Source organism: Panthera leo, chromosome F2 (assembly GCF_018350215.1).
Source record: "Panthera leo isolate Ple1 chromosome F2, P.leo_Ple1_pat1.1, whole genome shotgun sequence".
Classification (NCBI taxonomy): Eukaryota; Metazoa; Chordata; class Mammalia; order Carnivora; family Felidae; genus Panthera; species Panthera leo.
Genome location: NC_056695.1, coordinates 18,738,384 through 18,757,462, shown reverse-complemented (window position 1 = coordinate 18,757,462; position 19,079 = coordinate 18,738,384). Strand labels below are relative to the sequence as shown.

The following is a 19,079-nucleotide window of genomic DNA, read 5'->3' as shown; positions in this document are numbered from 1 at the left end:
CGGCAAGACTGAATGTGATCACTGGGGGATGGAGAGCAGAGAGAGAGAGAGTCGGGGAGCAAATCCCAAATTCTGCAGCATGAAGAGATCAGAGAAAAAAGGATGAACAAACGTGGGACACTCACTGTGACTGAGCCACCCAGAAAAGACAAAACCAGATACACAGTCAACTGCATTGATGCTACTAAAACAAGGAATAAGATGATGACAGTAAATGAACTTTGGCAAAATCAAATCATCATCAATCAATGACCTTAAAAAGCCATTTCAGGGGCGCCTGGGTGGCTCAGTCAGTTGAGCATCTGACTCTTGATTTAGGCTCAGGTCATGGTCCCAGGATCGTGGAATCAAGCCCTGTGTCAGGCTCCATACTGGGCATGGAGCCTGCTTGAAATTCTCTCTCTCTTTCTCTCTCTCTCTCTCTTTCTCTCCCCCTTGGGTGCTCTCTCTTTCTTAAAAAAAAAAAAGAGCCACTTGAGTTACATGGAGGGTACTTGAGCCCATCTTGAGTGTGTTGAGAATGTCAAGTGAGTGAGACAACAGGTATATACAGCAAGTATAGGTAGTTGTTTTACAGGATAGAGTTCAAGAAATGAAACAGTAGGTAGAGAAAAGTCTGAGGGTCAAGGGAAATATTGACTTTTTAAATCTAGATGATATTAAAGTGTATTTGTATATTGATAAGAATAAGTAATTCTTGGAAGTGGAACTTCAGGTTTCTAATGCACTGGTAGTTAATTCACGAATTATTAACCATGACAATACATTAAAATCCAATTATACTCACTTGACAAAAAGTGAAAAAACATAGAAAGGTAGGCTACTATTTTGAAGATAATCTCCCATTTCAATTAAGTGTAAAACTCTATTGGCATAGTTATAAAAATTCTGTATCAGAGGAAGGAGACATCAGGAAGCTTTTACCACAAATTTTCCAGACCCATGTATCAATCAGTTTGAGGATTTTGTGGCATTAATAACTAAAGGCACTTGGAATATTTAAAGTAAGACTTTGGATTCCTACATGCAATATTTTTGTGTAAACAGGAACTATCTCTTGAAAGCTCATTAAATATTTATATGGAGGAAACATCCCTAATACACAGAATAAACCCAATTATGGAATTACTCTACAACAGAGAATGAATCTAGAATTAAAAAGGGTCCCAAGGACAATTTAGGATAAGAATGTTTCTCCAAACAGTGCATAGTTTTATGTCTGGATCACCCACACATCCTGCCCCAAGGAGATTAAATGCCTGCTTAGGATTCACTCTCCAGTAAGGTCTGAAACTTGTCTCATACATGTGCTAAAAAACATCTGTGGCCTGTACAGCTGGGCAGAAAATCAATTATGATTGGGGAAGCCTGGCTATAGAAACTGCAGAAATCAACTTGTTTCTATTTTTAAAACCTAAAACTTTAATAGTCAAAATAAAGGAAAGCCAGCCTCTTTGAAATTTTAGTTTCTATGGATACATTTTATTTTACAAAAAAAGAGGGGTGTTTGAAGCCTTCATCTGGAAGAAAAATATGCTACTAAAAATAGCTTCAAAGTAAATACATGAAAATTAAAAATATACATTCACAAATGCTATAGTTTCTGTTGACATGCATTTGATACATAAATGGAGCTAACCTTATGTAACCTAGAAAGGCTATTATTGTGTTAGGTATCTAAATTTTGTTCAAATTAAAAATATTCTTGAAATATTTTCATGCTAACCTTGCTTGTCTATCTAGTGAGAAAGGCAGTCAATTATTCTAAATGTGTTTATGGTCAATAAGGGATGCTGAAAAGGATACCTTTGAAGGTGTTTAAATTCTAGTTGAATATAATTTTCTCTTTACTTCTAAAATTAAAAAGAAAAATAAATGAGACAGCATTCTATAGGACTGGACCTAGTCTGCCACTTCCAGCTAAGTGACCTTAAGCAAATTCTTAATCTCCTGGAGAAAGAAGCAGATGGTAGGATTCTTCAGTACATACAGCTATTTCGAGGCTCAAACAACAATAATGTACATAGAAGAACTTCCCACAATTCAGTGATATTATTTTTATCATCTAAAATCACTGCCCATTAGCCTGTCCATCTCTGCTTTAAAAGCTTTCTGGGCTGTCAGTTACTTCTGAGAAAGTGTAAGAAATTTTTTACTCGGCAGGTTCATGTTTTTGAGAATCCCCAACATTTTGGGAAAAACCTGTTCCTTTTATGCTTCTAATCCTACTCCCAACATAACACTCTCCAGTTTATCACAAACCATATTTTTGTTAAAAACCAAGGTGTAACACCTTCTTCATCCACCATAACCAACCCATCATAGAGCTATATATATTTTACCTGCTATGTATTGTTTGGATTGATCCTTTTCTCTCTATCCCCAAAGCTTCTACATGAGACCAAGTCACCATCAACTCGTACTTCTTACAAACAAATCTGATTCTTATGCCACTCTAAAATATCACTGGAAAACTCAGATTTTGTCAGTTTTCCTTTTAATGGTATCTAACTCCAATCCTTTCTAGTGTAGGCAACATGCCAATTCTTCATCAATAAAATCAATCTCATTTCTACATCGTGGCCTTCACTTACAATATCTCTCTTTACTTGAGTGCCACCTCTACTCCTCTTCACTCTGAGAAATCTTTCCAACTTACAGCAGCTAACATCTGCTGACTATTCAATCCACAAAGATTTCTCCTTTACTGAACTGCCACTGCTGTAGTAATCAGACCCATACTGTTTAGCTGTGTAGTGAAATTTAGCAGTGGAATTTGAACAATATATATACTGTGTAGTACAGTGTCAAATTGCAGGTAAACAAACAAAAAACAGATTTATAATAAAAGGAAGCAAGGTTCAAATTCCACAGCTGTGTTCAGTTGCATGCCTTTGGGCAAGTTGACCACTCTGAGCCTCAGCCACTTATCAATGAAATAGATAATGTGTCTCAAGTCACTGTGTGGATAAAATTATACAACATATGCAAACTGTAAAATATCTATGCAATGCCTGATATGACAGCAGATTGCTATAAACTGATGTGTGCTGCGTAACTCCAGGGAGCACCATCATAGAGAAGAGGGTATGGGGTGCCAACACATTCACCCAGTCATCGTGGCACCTCCTAATAGGTTAAGTAGTCAGTATTATTATTACTTACTTCATGTATTTTGATCCGTCTTCCATATAGATTTTAGGTGTGGGAGGGGAGCCATCCTTAAGCAATTACTGCCTACATAACAGGTATGCATTTAGTAAACGTTTACCTGTTCTTCCCGCCCCAACCTGCAATAAATTTGCTTTTGTGAAGCTGAGTTTTTGACGCATGCCATTGGCTTTCAATAAAGAGTGTATGAAAAATATCTGCACGTAAAACAAACTGCCGCTTCTTTTTCAGGGATATGTTTACAGATACTGCCCTGACATTTCCTGGTGTCGCCTCTTTGAAATTCAGCGTGAGAGATTTCTTTTAGAACTTAGTCTAAGAAAAGCTTTGCTTCTCTTAAGAAACATGTATAAATTATAGGGATGCTGATAAATATGTGATAGACTGTATTTATTTATTTATTTATTTTTTGGTTATCAGGAAACTGCAGGTGAAATATAATATTCCACTTTAGCAACTAACTAGCTTTAGCACTTGCTGACCTTATCACCTTTTTGGTGGTCTATACCATTTATTGTAATATAAGTTTACCTATAAATGTATCTGCTAATTTTCTGTCAATATCCATTCTCTCTTTCTTCTTTTATTAATAAAATTCTCTGAGTTTTATTTGGGCACATGGATGTCCAGTTTGAGACAATATTTCTCAGTCTGCTTTCACTAAATGACTAATTGCATGTGAACAGGAGTGATGTGTACAACTTCCAGGTCATGGCCTCAACAGGAAACTCTTTGCTCTCCACTTCTTTTCTGTCCTGAGGGGCTATAACTTAGACATAGTGCTGATCAGCCAACCTTGACCTTGTGGAAGAGGGCAATGTCTTAGGAGAGACAGCAAAACTATAGAAGCAGCCCTAGAAGATTGTCAATCCAGTCCCCACTGGACTCCCAGCCCGTTGAACCTTCATGTGAGTGAAAAATCAACTTTCAATTTTAAGCCCATGTTATCTTGGTCCTTCTTACAGCAGCTGAATCAATACCCTATCTAATATATCCTCATCCTGATGTTTTGTTTTTACTCACATAGTTTACTTTTTTCATGTATATTTTTTAAGATATTTCTACTGCTTTTGTTTTTTTTGTATGAATGGAGAGAAGTAGGAAGAAAATAAAATAAAAAAAACAGAAAAAGAAATGACCCCCAAACACTGACAAGTTTGACAACTAGAATCTGTCTCAATGCCTATCATACTTTATACAGATCCATTTCTGAAAGAGAATGATTCTCTTTTCAAAATGTGTTCAAAAGGGAATGCTAATTTGCATTTGTTTCGACCTTTTAAATTTTACCTCAAACACTGTCCTATCTTAGAGAGAAAGGAGAAATAAAAAGAATCTTCTGCTCTTCAGCAACAACAAAGCATTCATGGAATCTTTCCTGAAATCAAATAGGCGAACTGAGCTCAACAATCATGGAAAGAGAATTAACAGATGTGACAATTAAGCAGTAATCTTGAATATCATTTTTCTTCATGTGAATGGATTTATAAAAAATCAAAATAGCAACCCATATTCAACTTCACAAGATAAACATTCAGGGAAGTCCTAAAGAAAAATATGGTGATCCTTCTTCCCCTTGTCCCACTCTACCTGAGGTAACCAGTGTTCAAGTATTCATTTCTACATTTCCCTATTCTCATATAGCCCTATCTGGACATACATGGGCTTATCTTTTACTTAATATATCAGGAGTGTAAAACATATAGATTAACTCACATTCAGAAACACTGAGATAAATAATATTTCCTCGGATGGCTGTGCCAAATTTTAAACAACCAGCCTCATTTTGAGGGAAATAATTTTATTAGCTAGTCTACTGACAAAAATAGAAAAAAAACTTACTGTAGGATATATTTTGGACATCAACTTCTAATTCTATCTCTAAATTATATCAAATCCATCGAACTTTCTCTGTCTCCCCATCTTCACCACAGGCCAACCTATCATCATCACTCACTGGGACTATTCCAAGAGCTTTCTCCTCATATCTATGCCTCATCTCTTCCTAGCAATCCATTCCTACAGAGGAGGCAGCGCCATCTCTTAACCTAAATCAGATGAAGTCACACACGTTTAAAAGCTTCCAACTCTTCTTGTTGATGTGCGAAGAAAATCCAAACTCCTTCCAAAGTTCCAAAAGGTAAAAAGCTTCCAGAGCGCTTCTTCCTGGTCCCTGTCTGAGCCTCCAACCTTATGACTTGGCCATATTCCCCCTGACACCCTGGCTGCTTTCCCCCCCCCCCCCCCCACTTTGGAGCCGCAGGTGAACTTTATTTACTTCTTTGCTGCTTACCCCTCTCAAATATAAATACCCCGAGAGGGAAGATGTTCTCTCCTTTGCTGCCATATTCCTGGCACCAAGAACAGTTATTGGCATATAAAATGTGCTCAATAAATATGTCAAATAAATGTACAAATCAGTCAATTTCAAACAGACTATGTTCTGTGTACTTTCTGATTGAGAGCTCTCTTCCCTCTGTTGAGATAAAAAGAAAAGAACTATTGACTTCATAATTACATGGCCTGGATTTACATCCCAACTCTATCTTTTGCTAGCAAGTAATTGAATTCTTTAGGCCTCAGTTACATGTCGAAAATGTGGAATAATGACCTAGCTTTCAGGTTTGCAAAGATCAAATGAGGTTAATGGATGTAAAGGCATTTTAAAAACTCTAAACTCTAAAATATTACATAAATAAAAAAATAAAATGTTATATGTTATTATTTCAATTAACTGGTACACAAATAAGTAATGAAAATATCAGTAAGTGAATTAAATTGGACATTTAAATTATTTAAATAATATATACATGTCAAATAAGGAAACAGAAGTTTTACCTTTTTATAACTGGATATTCTCTGACATATGTGCTCAATTTTTTCACTGCAAAAGGCACTGAATTTATCATGAAGGTCAGTAGGAATCACTTCATTTAAAGAGTTAAGGCTGGTGCAGTTTTGGACAAAATGATCATCACTTTTAGCCAGGGCTTCAAGAATCTGTAGTAATACACACACACACACACAAGTAAAGAAAACCTTCAAAATTAGCCAAATACAATTTTCACAAGTCTAGAACACAGAGTGACATTCCCCAGCACACTTCTTTTCACCGCCTGGTATTTCTATGTTCAGTAAAACTCTCACCGCGAAGTGAGGGACTTGTGTGTTTGCCCCTCGTGTTTTGCCTTCTGCTGGCTCTAAAAGGTTACCTGAGGGAAGTGAGTGGACTTCAAAGACTGCCTGCTGGACAAATCAGTATGCTCTGATGTGGGAACACATTGCCTATATTTTAGTCAGTTACTCAGAACTTTTTTTCCCCCCTCAATTTGGTAGTAGAACAACAAAAACTAAGGAAAACCTATAGAATGGCATCCTTACTTTCTACTGGGAGCCCAGTATAGAGAATGCAGACAACAAATGTTTGCTGAAGAAATGAATACATGAGAAGAAATTCTCTTACTAATGTAAAATCAATGTCAGTTGCGGTATCTGAGCACCCAGCTGATAAACACATCAGATAAAAGCGTCCATGTGATATTTTAATTAGTAAATCCTTTTGAACATTTGAATCAATTGTAAGGCAGCATTTGTGTGTGTTTGTGTGTGTACCTACCACTGATCACTGGGAATTTCCAATGAATGGAGAATTATGTGTCATATTTATGATTGTTCAAAGATTGCAAGGGTTGATTGCACCCTTACCTGACATTTTCATAATACTGTACGAGACAATGTATAGATTCTATGTTTATTTGAGCTCCCTCACAGGAAGCTCCACTTCCCTGTCTTGCAGAATACAGAGTGTGAGTTTTTGGTTTAATCACTACTCTAGAAAGTAGAGCTCAATTTATCATTAGCTGTGTGATCTTGGTTCAATTTCTTAATTTCTTTGATACTCTTTTCTTCAAATATGAAATAGAAGTATTTTCAGTACTTATACAGTTGTCATATATAAAATAATCCATGTAACTTCGCAAATTTGAAATAGCTAGAAAATGGATAAAATAATAATAACCTGGGTCCAAACTTACATGGATTGCCTTGATAATATAACATATTTGGGCAGAGGTGGCATTTTGAACATACAGATGCTATATCGAAAGATAGAGTGGTACAATGTCATCAGAATAACGCAATTGTTTTGGAAGCTGACTTTCAGAATATAAAACAAAAAACATAAAATAAGTATTTTTGAAACAGTGCATTTGGATTTCTACATTATTTTCTGCCACTAAAATTTTAAAAAATACATACTATTAATGCTAAATCTATCTCAGCTACACACACACACACACACACACACACACACACATAATGAAACAAGAAGTGACATGTGAATAAATAAAAGTAGTGAAGCTATATGTCATATTTCTTACTTGTAATACCCGAATCCTCACAAGGTGATATAAAAGCAGATGCAGGGGTGCCTTGGTGGCTCAGTTGGTTAAGCATCCGACTCTTGATTTTGGCTCAGGTCACAATCTGACATTTGTGGGATTGAGCCCCATGTCAGGTTCTGCACTAACCTTAGTATTCATTCTCTCTCTCTCTCTCAAAATAAATAAACATTTAAATAAATAAATACAGATGAAATACTAAAACTCAGACCTGGGGAGTATCCAATAGGAATTTTATTTATTCACCTGGTGAAAGAATCATGAAAAGCAAGCACATGCCCATCTTTCACTAACCACATGTTTTATCCATTTGGATGAAAACTCTCTTACTCCCTATCTTGCTTTAGCCTAAAGACTAAGGGTGATATCCTTCCCAATTAAGAATCACATAAATGTCTGAAGATCTATTCATAAATGGATCACTGAGATTTGTGAAATTATATGAAATAAACATGAGACTTGGAGAATTTGAAATTTCCTATAATACATTTCATGACTTCAAATACTTTTCAGAGGATTATCTACATTTAAAAAAGCACCACCTGTCATGAAAACCATCTGAAAGGTATTCATGATACTGAATCAACAGATGTAGCAAACTTGCTAAATGTAGAGAAGCCTTTGCCAAATCAACTAACATTTGCCTGGGCAAGAGTCCCATCTAACATAACACTGTACTCCAAAAGAGATCAATAAAAAAAGAAGATTGTATGCATACTGAGTAATGGGGGGAAAACAGAAAAGAAAGTTGAATGAGCTGACAGCTGAAGCATACACAGCTGTTTACGTTTTGGGAAGTGGGGGTGGGGGAGAGTTCCAGTTACTTTATTTAGAACAAAATCCCTTGTTTTCCCAGGATCACTCATACCTTGGCAGTGAGGCTAAAGAAACCTTTGGGCTCAATCATCTTCTCCACCACATTGCACTTTATCCCGGCTGTGCTGTCATACTCATACACAACACCATATTCCAGGTGGACGTTATCCACAGTCAGGCTCACGTGCTCCTTCTTCCCGTCGATGATGGCCATGGTGTTAAACTTGTCAATCACCTCTGGAACAAGGACAGTTTTCATTCAGCAAATTCAGGAAGGGTTTTGTGAGTCTCTTCAAATAATTTGAGTGTCTCTGAATAATGTTTAAAGATTTCTTTAAAGAATGGATAAATCTAATATTGTTGTTAACATTTCTGAAACAAGAGCACTTAAAAAACATATGTTTGAATGATCCAAATCTCACCATTCCAACATGACTAGTCTTTGCACATCCATTTTGATCTATCAACCATATGTATGCCTATTTATACAAATATAAACATTATACATACAATTTTATAATTTTTATTAAAAGCATGCATGACTTAAAGTCAGGGTTCCTAAAACTGCCTCAAACATTGAACGAATACTTGTTCAGAGGAGGAAAAACTACACAAAGCCATACGGAAGAAGCAGAAAGGAGATGCACTAATCGTTTATTTCAGCAGACAGGATCCCTGAATTTTCCCAAACACCATCTTCTGCAGATAGCTCATAGAGAAGATTTGTCATTGTCTGCTATAATAACATTTTCATCTGGAATGTCTTCCTACAGGTTTTTGGCCTATGATCAATCCGCTGATATAAAAACACAAAAATCTGAAGCAAGAAACCACTGAGAAACCTAACAACAAATATTAAATTAGCAAAAACAGAATCTTAGTTAGATAAAAACAGTTAAGTCCTAGGATGGTAGAAATAGTAAAAATAGACAAAGGCAGAATAATGGTTTATCTTAAAATAATGGAGTCCCAGAATAGCTAGAAACCAATTATCGGAGCATCTCACCAACCCTTTCATTGTGGCACCAACGACGATGAGCAAAAATCAACTAACTCTAAATGAGGAATAAAGGGCTCAAGATAATGTCCTGAGATCTGTCCTAGTTTAAGTAAATAAGAAAGTTACTGTGTCATAACAATCTTGGTGCTCCAATGTGGTTGAAATATTTCTGATACTGTCCATGATCTGAGTGGTTCCTTCCAGGAGTGGAGGGAACACAGCTTTCCCTAAGTTGACCACCCCCGTATGATCAGTACAGGGGATTATGTAACTATGCTGGTTGGAAGAAACTAACAGTACAATAAAAATGTCCAACGATACCTACCAATAATATAAATGGAAAGATATCATGAAACTTTAAGAGAGGATTCAAAGACTTCTGTGAAAAAAGTGTTGAAACAATAATTCAAGGTATTTGTCAAATGCAAACATAAATTTAATTGTTTCCATCCCTTTACCCTTGGCGAAGAAGCCAATGATTCCAACAATCTGTATCTGGTTTGTTTCACTGAGAGAACAGAAACAATAGGAGTCCTTATCAAAAGATCTTTCTCTTTCTCTAATAATGTTTTCACATTATTAGTTTGCCTCAGTACCATTAATGTTAGAATATAGTAAAAGTTACTTGAATCAAGAAAGCATTTTCAAAGGGACTATAGACCTTCTTTCTAAACTAGGACTTCAAATTTTTGCATGCATACAGATCCCATCTTGTCAAAATGGAGACTGTGATTCAGTAGATGGGTGGGGGTAGGATTCTTCATCTCTCCAGGTGATGCTGCTGCTGCTGGTCTGTGAACCACACTGGATTAGGAAGGTCTACACAACATTTAAACTCAAAACAAGAAAACGCATTTTAACTTGGGTTTGAATCCTCATCCTACCACTTACTGGCTTGGGCAAGTCCCTTAGGCTAAGGGTTAGGTTAAAATAAGGATACGACACTAACACTTTTTTGAGAGTTTCCTTTTTAATGCCTTTATGAGATAATCCATGTAAAACACTTAATAAAGTGCCAAACAAAGTGCAGTAGCTATGACGTGTTAGTGACTAACTATTATTACTTATGTATTTCACATAACATCTATTTGGAGATTATGACTTAAGAAAGTGGCTTGAACATACAAGATTTTCAATAATTGGGACAAGGCACAGGCACATTAAAAAACAATTACTACTGTATGCAAATGAGGAGTGATGTGGGAAACAAAAGCAAATGAAATATTACACTTCCTTACTGCCTACAGCCTATTGACAAGTCCTTGGAATAGGCAGAGTGACCTTCCTCTGGCTCAGCTGCCTCAATGATGACACTTTGCTAAGGGCAAAGGGAATCTTAGCCTGACCCCCCACAGGATCCTGGAAGTCTACTTTAACATATAAAATTCCTTTGAGAAGGAACATACTTAAAGATCATAAAAACCATTTATGAAAAGCCCACAGCTAACATCATCCTCAATGGGGAAAAACTGAGAGCTTTTTCCCTGAGATCAGGAACACGACAGGGATGCCCACTCTCACCGCTGTTGTTTAATACAGTGTTGGAAGTTCTAGCATCAGCAGACAACAAAAGGAAATCAAAGGCATCAAAATTGGCAAAGATGAAGTCAAGCTTTCGCTTTTTGCAGATGACATGATATTATACACGGAAAATCTGACAGACTCCACCAGAAGTCTGCTAGAACTGATACATGAATTTAGCAAAGTTGTAGGATACAAAATCAATGTACAGAAATCAGTTGCATTCTTATACACTAATAATGAAGCAACAGAAAGACAAATAAAGAAACTGATCCCATGCACAACTGCACCAAGAAGCATAAAATACCTAGGAATAAATCTAACCAAAGATGTAAAAGATCTGTATGCTGAAAACTGTAGAAAGCTTATGAAGGAAATTGAAGAAGATATAAAGAAATGGAAAAACATTCTGTGCTCACGGACTGGAAGAATAAATACTGTCAAAATGTCAATACTACCCAAAGCTGTCTACACATTCAATGCAATCCCAATCAAAATTGCACCAGCATTCTTCTCGAAACTAGAACAAGCAATCTTAAAATTCATATGGAACCACAAAAGGCCCCAAGTAGCCAAAGTAATTTTGAAGAAGACCAAAGCAGGAGGCATCACAATCCCAGACTTTAGCCTCTACTACAAAGCTGTAATCATCAAGACAGCATGGTATTGGCACAAAAACAGACACATTGACCAATGGAATAGAATAGAAACCCCAGAACTAGACCCACAAACGTATGGCCAACTCATCTTTGACAAAGCAGGAAAGAACATCCAATGGAAAAAAGACAGTCTCTTTAACAAATGGTACTGGGAGAACTGGACAGCAACACGCAGAAGATTGAAACTAGACCACTTTCTCACACCATTCACAAAAATAAACTCAAAATGGATAAAGGACCTGAATGTGAGACAGGAAAGCATCAAAACCCTAGAGGAGAAAGCAGGAAAAGACCTCTCTGACCTCAGCTGTAGCAATTTCTTACTTGACACATCCCCAAAGGCAAGGGAATTAAAAGCAAAAATGAACTACTCGGACCTTATGAAGGTAAAAAGCTTCTGCACAGCAAAAGAAACAACCAACAAAACTAAAAGGCAACCAACAGAATGGGAAAACACATTTGCAAATGACATATCAGACAAAGGGCTAGTATCCAAAATCTATAAAGAGCTCACCAAATTCCACACCCGAAGAACAAATAACCCAGTGAAGAAATGGGCAGAAAACATGAATAGACACTTCTCTAAAGAGGACATCCGGATGGCCAACAGGCACATGAAAAGATGCTCAATGTCGCTCCTCATCAGGGAAATACAAATCAAAACCACACTCAGATATCACCTCACGCCAGTCAGAGTGGCCAAAATGAACAAATCAGGAGACTATAGATGCTGGAGAGGATGTGGAGAAATGGGAACCCTCTTGCACTGTTGGTGGGAATGCAAATTGGTGCAGCCGCTCTGGAAAACAGTGTGGAGGTTCCTCAAAAAATTAAAAATAGACCTACCCTAAGACCCAGCAATACCACTGCTAGGAATTGACTCAAGGGATACAGGAGTACTGATGCATAGGGGCACTTGTACCCCAATGTTTATAGCAGCACTCTCAACAATAGCCAAATTATGGAAAGAGCCTAAATGTCCATCAACTGATGAATGGATAAAGAAATTGTGGTTTATATACACAATGGAATACTACGTGGCAATGAGAAAGCATCAAATATAGCCTTGTGTAGCAACATGGATGGAACTGGAGAGTGTGATGCTAAGTGAAATAAGCCATACAGAGAAAGACAGATACCATATGTTTTCACTCTTATGTGGATCCTGAGAAACTTAACAGAAACCCATGGGGGAGGCGAAGGGGGAAAAAAAAAGGAGGTTAGAGTGGGAGAGAGCCAAAGCATAAGAGACTCTTAAAAACTGAGAACAAACTGAGGGTTGATGGGGGGTGGGAGTGAGGGGAGGATGGGTGATGGGTATTGAAGAGGGCACCTTTTGGGATGAGCACTGGGTGTTGTATGGAAACCAATTTGACAATAAATTTCATATATTGAAAAAAATAAATGAATAAATAAATAAGCTAAATAAATAAATAAATAAATAAATTGCTTTGGAAGCTTCTTTTATCTTTACACTCCCCCCCCCTCCGCCCACGATACAGGTTAGCAATCATACTCCAAGCTTATGGCCCCACTGATATACGTCCGAAGGGTCTCATGACTGAATTTTTCCTGAATGGTAAATAAATGACCTTTTCCTAACAGCAGCTAGCCCCTCAAGGTCCTGGAAACCATGTTTCCAAAATATCTGAGAGATGTAAGCTATCCCTAAGCCCTTCCCAAACTGAAGGTATATATAATCACTCTGCACAGTCCCAGTGCAGCTCTTTCTGTTCATGGGTCCTGTCTCCATGCTTTAGTAAAACCACCTTTTTGCACTGAAGACGTCTCAAGAATTCTTTCTTGGCCATCAGTAGCGAATCCCAACACTTTAAACCACTATCAAGGAGGAAAAGAAGGAACCCACCTTCTACTTTGCAGTCAAATGCATCCCCTACTTCATCTCCTGGGGGTTTAGAGTTAGCCTTTTGAAGGTCTTCTTGAGCACTCTCAATGCTATTATAAACCCATTGTATGGAGTCTTGCTGGAATGAGGAGGGGAAATGAAACCTTAGAAATATTAGTGCTTCTTAAAATGTATATCCATTTCATAAACCTGCTTTAGGAGGATTGACAATCTTACTTATTCTTCTAGTTTTTTTAAAGACAACCAAATTTAAAAGAGACAGAAAATCAACATAAGAGACTAATAAAAAGTCAATGGCAATTATATTGCTTAACAAACTAATTTTTTAGGATTGAAATTTTATCTTCCAAAGATTTTTCTGAGTTTTGTTTCAATTTATTTATTTTGAGAGAGGGAGCATGCAAGCAAGTGTGGGAGGGGCAGAGAGAGAGAGCAAGAGAATCCCAAGCAGGCTCCGTGCTGTCAGGGTTCAGGCTGACTCAAGACTTGAACCCACGAACTGTGAGACCATGACCTGAGCCAAAATCAAGAGCTGGATGCTCAACTGACTGAGCCAAGCAAGCATCCCTTCCAAAGATGTTTGTAAATAAGATGTATTTCCCAAGTGTCTTACTTAAAATGCCTCAAGTATATCTTAAAGTAAAATTTAAATTCCATTTTTAAATAAATAAATGTTAGATGGACAGTTTTCTGAAGAATGAATCATTTATCAGGATATAAACCATTTAAATGCTCTCCTACCACCTATATTTTGATCCAATTAATGTTTTTTTGAATCAAACCAATAAGAAAGTTGAAAGAACATCTTTCACTTCATTGCGTTCCCAAGTGATGTAACTATATTTTTACCCTTCCATATCATAACTCATCCTATTTTTAATTAAAATAGCAGTTGCAGTCTTATCTAGATAAATGAGAGAGAGGAAATGGCTACCAAGTAAATGCTTTCAGCTTTCCATCACTTGAAAGTTTACTCCTTTCTTAGGTAAGATGATAAATTGAATTGCACTACTGAAGTGCACTACAATTTCCATTCTCCATTTTTGCATGTATTAACTTCACAACTGTGTTTAATTATTATATTGCTATACACCGTTACAATGCTAGTTAACATTTGATCAGTCAAATACATCTTGGTAGCCTGTTGTGGTCCCTAAGGAACCACACACTCTGGTATCCACACCTTGGTGTAGCTCCTTCCCACACTGACCTGAGGCTTGGTCATGGGATCTGATTTTTCCAAGCATGATGTAAATACAGTTGATCGCTTATAATATCCCCTCTTGAAATCCAGACGCCATGCAGGAAGGACAATCTGCTAGACTGGAAAAGGGGGCCATGTGGAGGAGCTCTGGAGTGGAAGGCCATGAGGAGGGGAGGTGCAGAGCCCAGCTGTTCCATGCAAAACTTTGCTATATCAGTGCCTTCACAGGAGCCAACACTCAGTCACCCCGCAGAATCAAGAGAAATAATCAATCACTGTTGTTTTAAGCCAATAAGTTTTGGAACAGCCTGTTTTGTGGCAATGGATATGGGATACAGCATGTTACTCACTGAGTGAATTTTTCTGTTTATTGCTTTTCTTAATCATGTTACTAACCAACTTCTCTCTAGGAAGACTGTCAAGGAAAATGAAAAGGAATGAAACTCAAATCAGTTTGGCTACTTGTTAAAATTCTGATTGAAGGGGAAAGGTTTGATAATTTCAGAAGTGTCTTTTTAAAAAAATTCATTCAATGATATAGTTCAATAAATATTTGTTAATATTGCCAACCAGAATAACCTATGAATCTATGCGTGAATTCCAATTTGCTACGCTAGTTTGACCTTATTAACAAGCAAAATTGAGGAGCTCAGTTTCTTGTAGGTTCAGTATTTTATAGGCTGTCAGTCCTGGCCTATGAGAAAATAACCATTGCTCTTTCTGGTTTGGACAAGTCATATTCTCAAATCTGGAAGAGTACCTGACTGCGTATGGCAGAAAAAATACAAAGCCTCTCCTCTAAAGTTGCTTTTGCATTTAGTTGATTAATTTGAGAGAATTTTCTCTTATAGCCCAATATTCACTTGCACCTCATGGGATAAGCTTTGCTTATAAATTTGGATTCTAATTTTATTTTTCTATGGCACTTGAAATTTAATCAGAGGATAGTGGTTAGAATTTTAAGCAATGACAAGTACATTTTGGTATTTTCTTTAAAGAGCTAAATCCAGTAACTTAAATAAATATATACAAAACTCAATCACAGACCCTAAAAAAACCTTCACAGACACACAAGGACCATTACATATTCTAAAGTAATAGCAAGGGTCAAAAAAACAAATCAAACCTTTGGATTTCAATGTGATAAACATTTAGGTATCTGAAAACTCATATCACAATGCAAATGAAAACACCCCAGAGCACTTGTTAAACAGGTGATAATACTGAAACAATAAAATGCAATCATTTAAGCAGAATTGATCATGATTAATTATGCAGATAAAACAATCATCATGAGATTTACAATGATGTGCTTAAATGTGAACCTAAAAGTAGAAACCATCTTGTGTCCTTCCCTGGGCTTCCTCTGCAAGTTTGCAGCGAGACCCAGATAAGCCAAGGGCAGCTTACCTTCACTGGTCTCCTGTATTTCCTGCAGGCTGTGACATGTGCAATGACACTGGCATGTGTCTCCTTGCTGACATTGATACCATTTACTTTGATAATACACTGTCCAGGGTGAAGACCAGCAGCTGCAGCCACAGTCCCTTCAAATAAAAATGAGACAATGGCCAAAAAAATAACTTTAGGAATGAGATTCATTTTTATCACATATACAATATGGAAAGCCATTTTAAAACATAATAAGAGATCTAGCTAGTATGTTCTTGATAAACTTGGTTCTGATAGTAATGCCTTCTCAAAATTTTTCTACTTTTAATCTGGCCATTCAAACAGTGACTAACAGAATATTCTCTCATACCCCTGAGAATTAGTTTGAAGGAATACTTTAGATATTTTTTCACATTTTTTTAAGTTTACTTATTTATTTGAGAGGACAGAAACAGCATGAATGGGGGAAGGGCAGAGAAAGAGGGAGAGATAATCCCAAGCAGGCTCCGTGCTGCCAACGCAGAGCCCGATGCTCAAACTCATGAAACCGAGAGATCATGGCCAGAGCTGAAAGCAAGAGTTGGACGCTTAACCAACTGAACCACCCAGACACCCCTGAAGGGATATTTTAAAGTGACCTTTACAACGCTAATCAGTTATTTTCCCTTTCAAATGTCTCATCAGTCTTAATATTCTACATATACAAATATAAAAGCAAAATGAGAAAGCCAGAAATGTATGCCCTATTTACCTTTCTTTATAAAAATCTCTAAATATTAGAAAAGTATTCACTTTCATTTATTTTTCTCAGTAACATTTATTGCAAGGACATTTTTGAAATTTGTAATAGTTTATAAATTTCAGTCTTATTTCTTTTTATTTTTTTTTAATTCAACTATAATTAACACATAGCATTATATTGGTTTCAGGTGCAAAATATAATTATTCATCAATTCTATATTCACTTTCATTTTTAAAAATGCGAACAGTTAAAAGAAATTCTTTAAAAAAATCAGTCAATTAGCAACTACCATTGACTGGCTCTGCTAAGTAAAATAAGCATTCAGGATATCTACAAAGGGTCAAGGAACCACAGAATTTGTGGAGAGTAAAATTAATCAGGTAACATCAACTGTCCATTTATTTGCATAGATATAGACTTAAATATGGAAGTGGCATATTGCTCCAGTGAGTTAAAATTTTCAGAAACTTTCAATTATTATTATATGATGTTCCGAGCCGATCAACACTTATGCAGCACCATTAATAAATACAATGAATATAATTAATACAAATGATTACAAAATTTATGTTAGAAGAGCCTCTCTTTATAAGCAATTTCTCCCATGAAGGAATTATTAAACATTTTAGAGAACATAATTTATATTCAAGAAGACAGTATGTATTTTTCTTCTCATTAACATTCACTCCCAGAAATACTAAGGGGTTTTTCTGGATTAAAGTAGGTCTTGGAGGGAAAAGAGACACTCCCCATTGAGAAAATAGCCTAAAAAAAGGCACCGAGTCGAGAAACAACCTGGACATTTGGGAGCATGTGAGCAGTTGGTATGAGCTTAAAATGGGAGTGTGGGTGAAGACTCTGGAGAGTGAAGAGGAGCCAGGTTTCGAAGTGTCTGCACACTTTATGTGAACACCTAACAGCCTCAACCTTACTATCTACGCACGAGGAAAAGCATTTGAGAATTTTAAGCAGAGAAGTGACATGACCCCCAGAACCGAGGACGAATCATTGGAACTTAAGTCAAAAATCAAAATCACAACAAGCATCTACTGCAATGTTCCAGGCTAGAACTAAAGTAGCATTGGTTACAAAAGGGGAGAATGAGATCACGTATTTGATGTCTCATGATGGAGTTCATGAAGAGGCTACAGTCCCCAGGATCACTCCTCTGCTTTTGGACTCAGTGCTGAGTAAATAGAGTCATTTCAATAAAGAGAATACAGAAGGCAAAGCAAGTTCAGAGAATAGATGGAAAGTTCACTTGGAAATAATACTGAGTTGTAAGGTGCCAAAGGGGCATTTAGGCGAGAGTTTTAATCAATAATTAAATCTAGGGGTGCCTGGGTAGCTCAGTTGTTTAAGCATCTGGCTTCGGCTCAGGTCATGATCTTACCACCCCTGAGTTCGAGCCGGGTTTCAGACTCTGTGCTGACAGCTCAGAGTCCGGAGCCTGCTGTCTGATTCTGTGTCTTCCCCTTTTTCTGCTCCTCCCCTACTCGCGCTCTGTGTCTCTCTCTCTCTCAAAAATAAATAAACATTAAAAAGTAAGTAAGTAAAGAAATAAAGAAAGAAAGAAATCTAGACTATGGAACTCAGGAAAGAGATCTAAGCTGGAGATAGAGATTTAAAAATCTCCAGGAACAGGATCAATAAGATTTCTTACAGAGAACAAGAAGGTAGAGAAGAAAAGAGGGAGCCAACAGTTAAGCGGTTGACAGATGAAGGGAGCTGGCAGAGGAGAAAAATCTGACAAGTGCCAACTTAGAAATCAGGAGGTGAACATTTTCAGCAAACAGGAGTAGTCAGTTTAAACAAATGCCACAGAAAAGCTCAATTAATATGGTTATCAATGTCTACCGTACGTTCCAGTCAAGTCCATGATAACTCTATAAGACACACTTTGGAGACATGGGTGGAAGATGAGGAGAGATGTCTACAGCAATGGGTTAAAACTAAAATAGGAAGTGAAGAAGCACAGCTGAAAACACAGACTAGCATTTCAGGAAGTTAGGTCATGACAAAATAGAAGTTATTAGAGCATTATTCTAGGGCTGAGCTTATCAACCTTGGGTGTACGTACAAATCATCTGAGGGTATTGTTAAAATGTAGATTCTGACTCAGTATGTCCTGCGTGGGTCCTAAGATTCCACATTTCTTTTTTTCTTTTTTAAAGTTTATTTATTTTGACAGAGAGAGAGGGGGGAAGGTGAGTCAGAGAGAGAGGGAGAGAAAGAATCCCAAGCAGCCACACTGCCAGTGTGGAGCCGACACAGGGCTTGAACCCACGGATTGTGAGATCATGATCA

The 19,079-nt window shown here is 37.1% G+C and overlaps 1 protein-coding gene across 1 annotated transcript in view; it reads right to left on the bottom strand.

Moving 5' to 3' along the window:
* Positions 1 to 19,079, bottom strand: part of PREX2 (phosphatidylinositol-3,4,5-trisphosphate dependent Rac exchange factor 2) — a 287,036-nt gene that overhangs the window by 120,586 nt on the left and 147,371 nt on the right. The window contains exons 20-23 of the mRNA XM_042923563.1: positions 16,049 to 16,185; positions 13,435 to 13,552; positions 8,440 to 8,624; positions 6,010 to 6,171 (exon numbers count right to left, since the gene is read on the bottom strand). Coding sequence (XP_042779497.1) covers positions 6,010 to 6,171; positions 8,440 to 8,624; positions 13,435 to 13,552; positions 16,049 to 16,185 — 602 coding nt within the window. The remainder of the gene's footprint in view (positions 1 to 6,009; positions 6,172 to 8,439; positions 8,625 to 13,434; positions 13,553 to 16,048; positions 16,186 to 19,079) is intronic.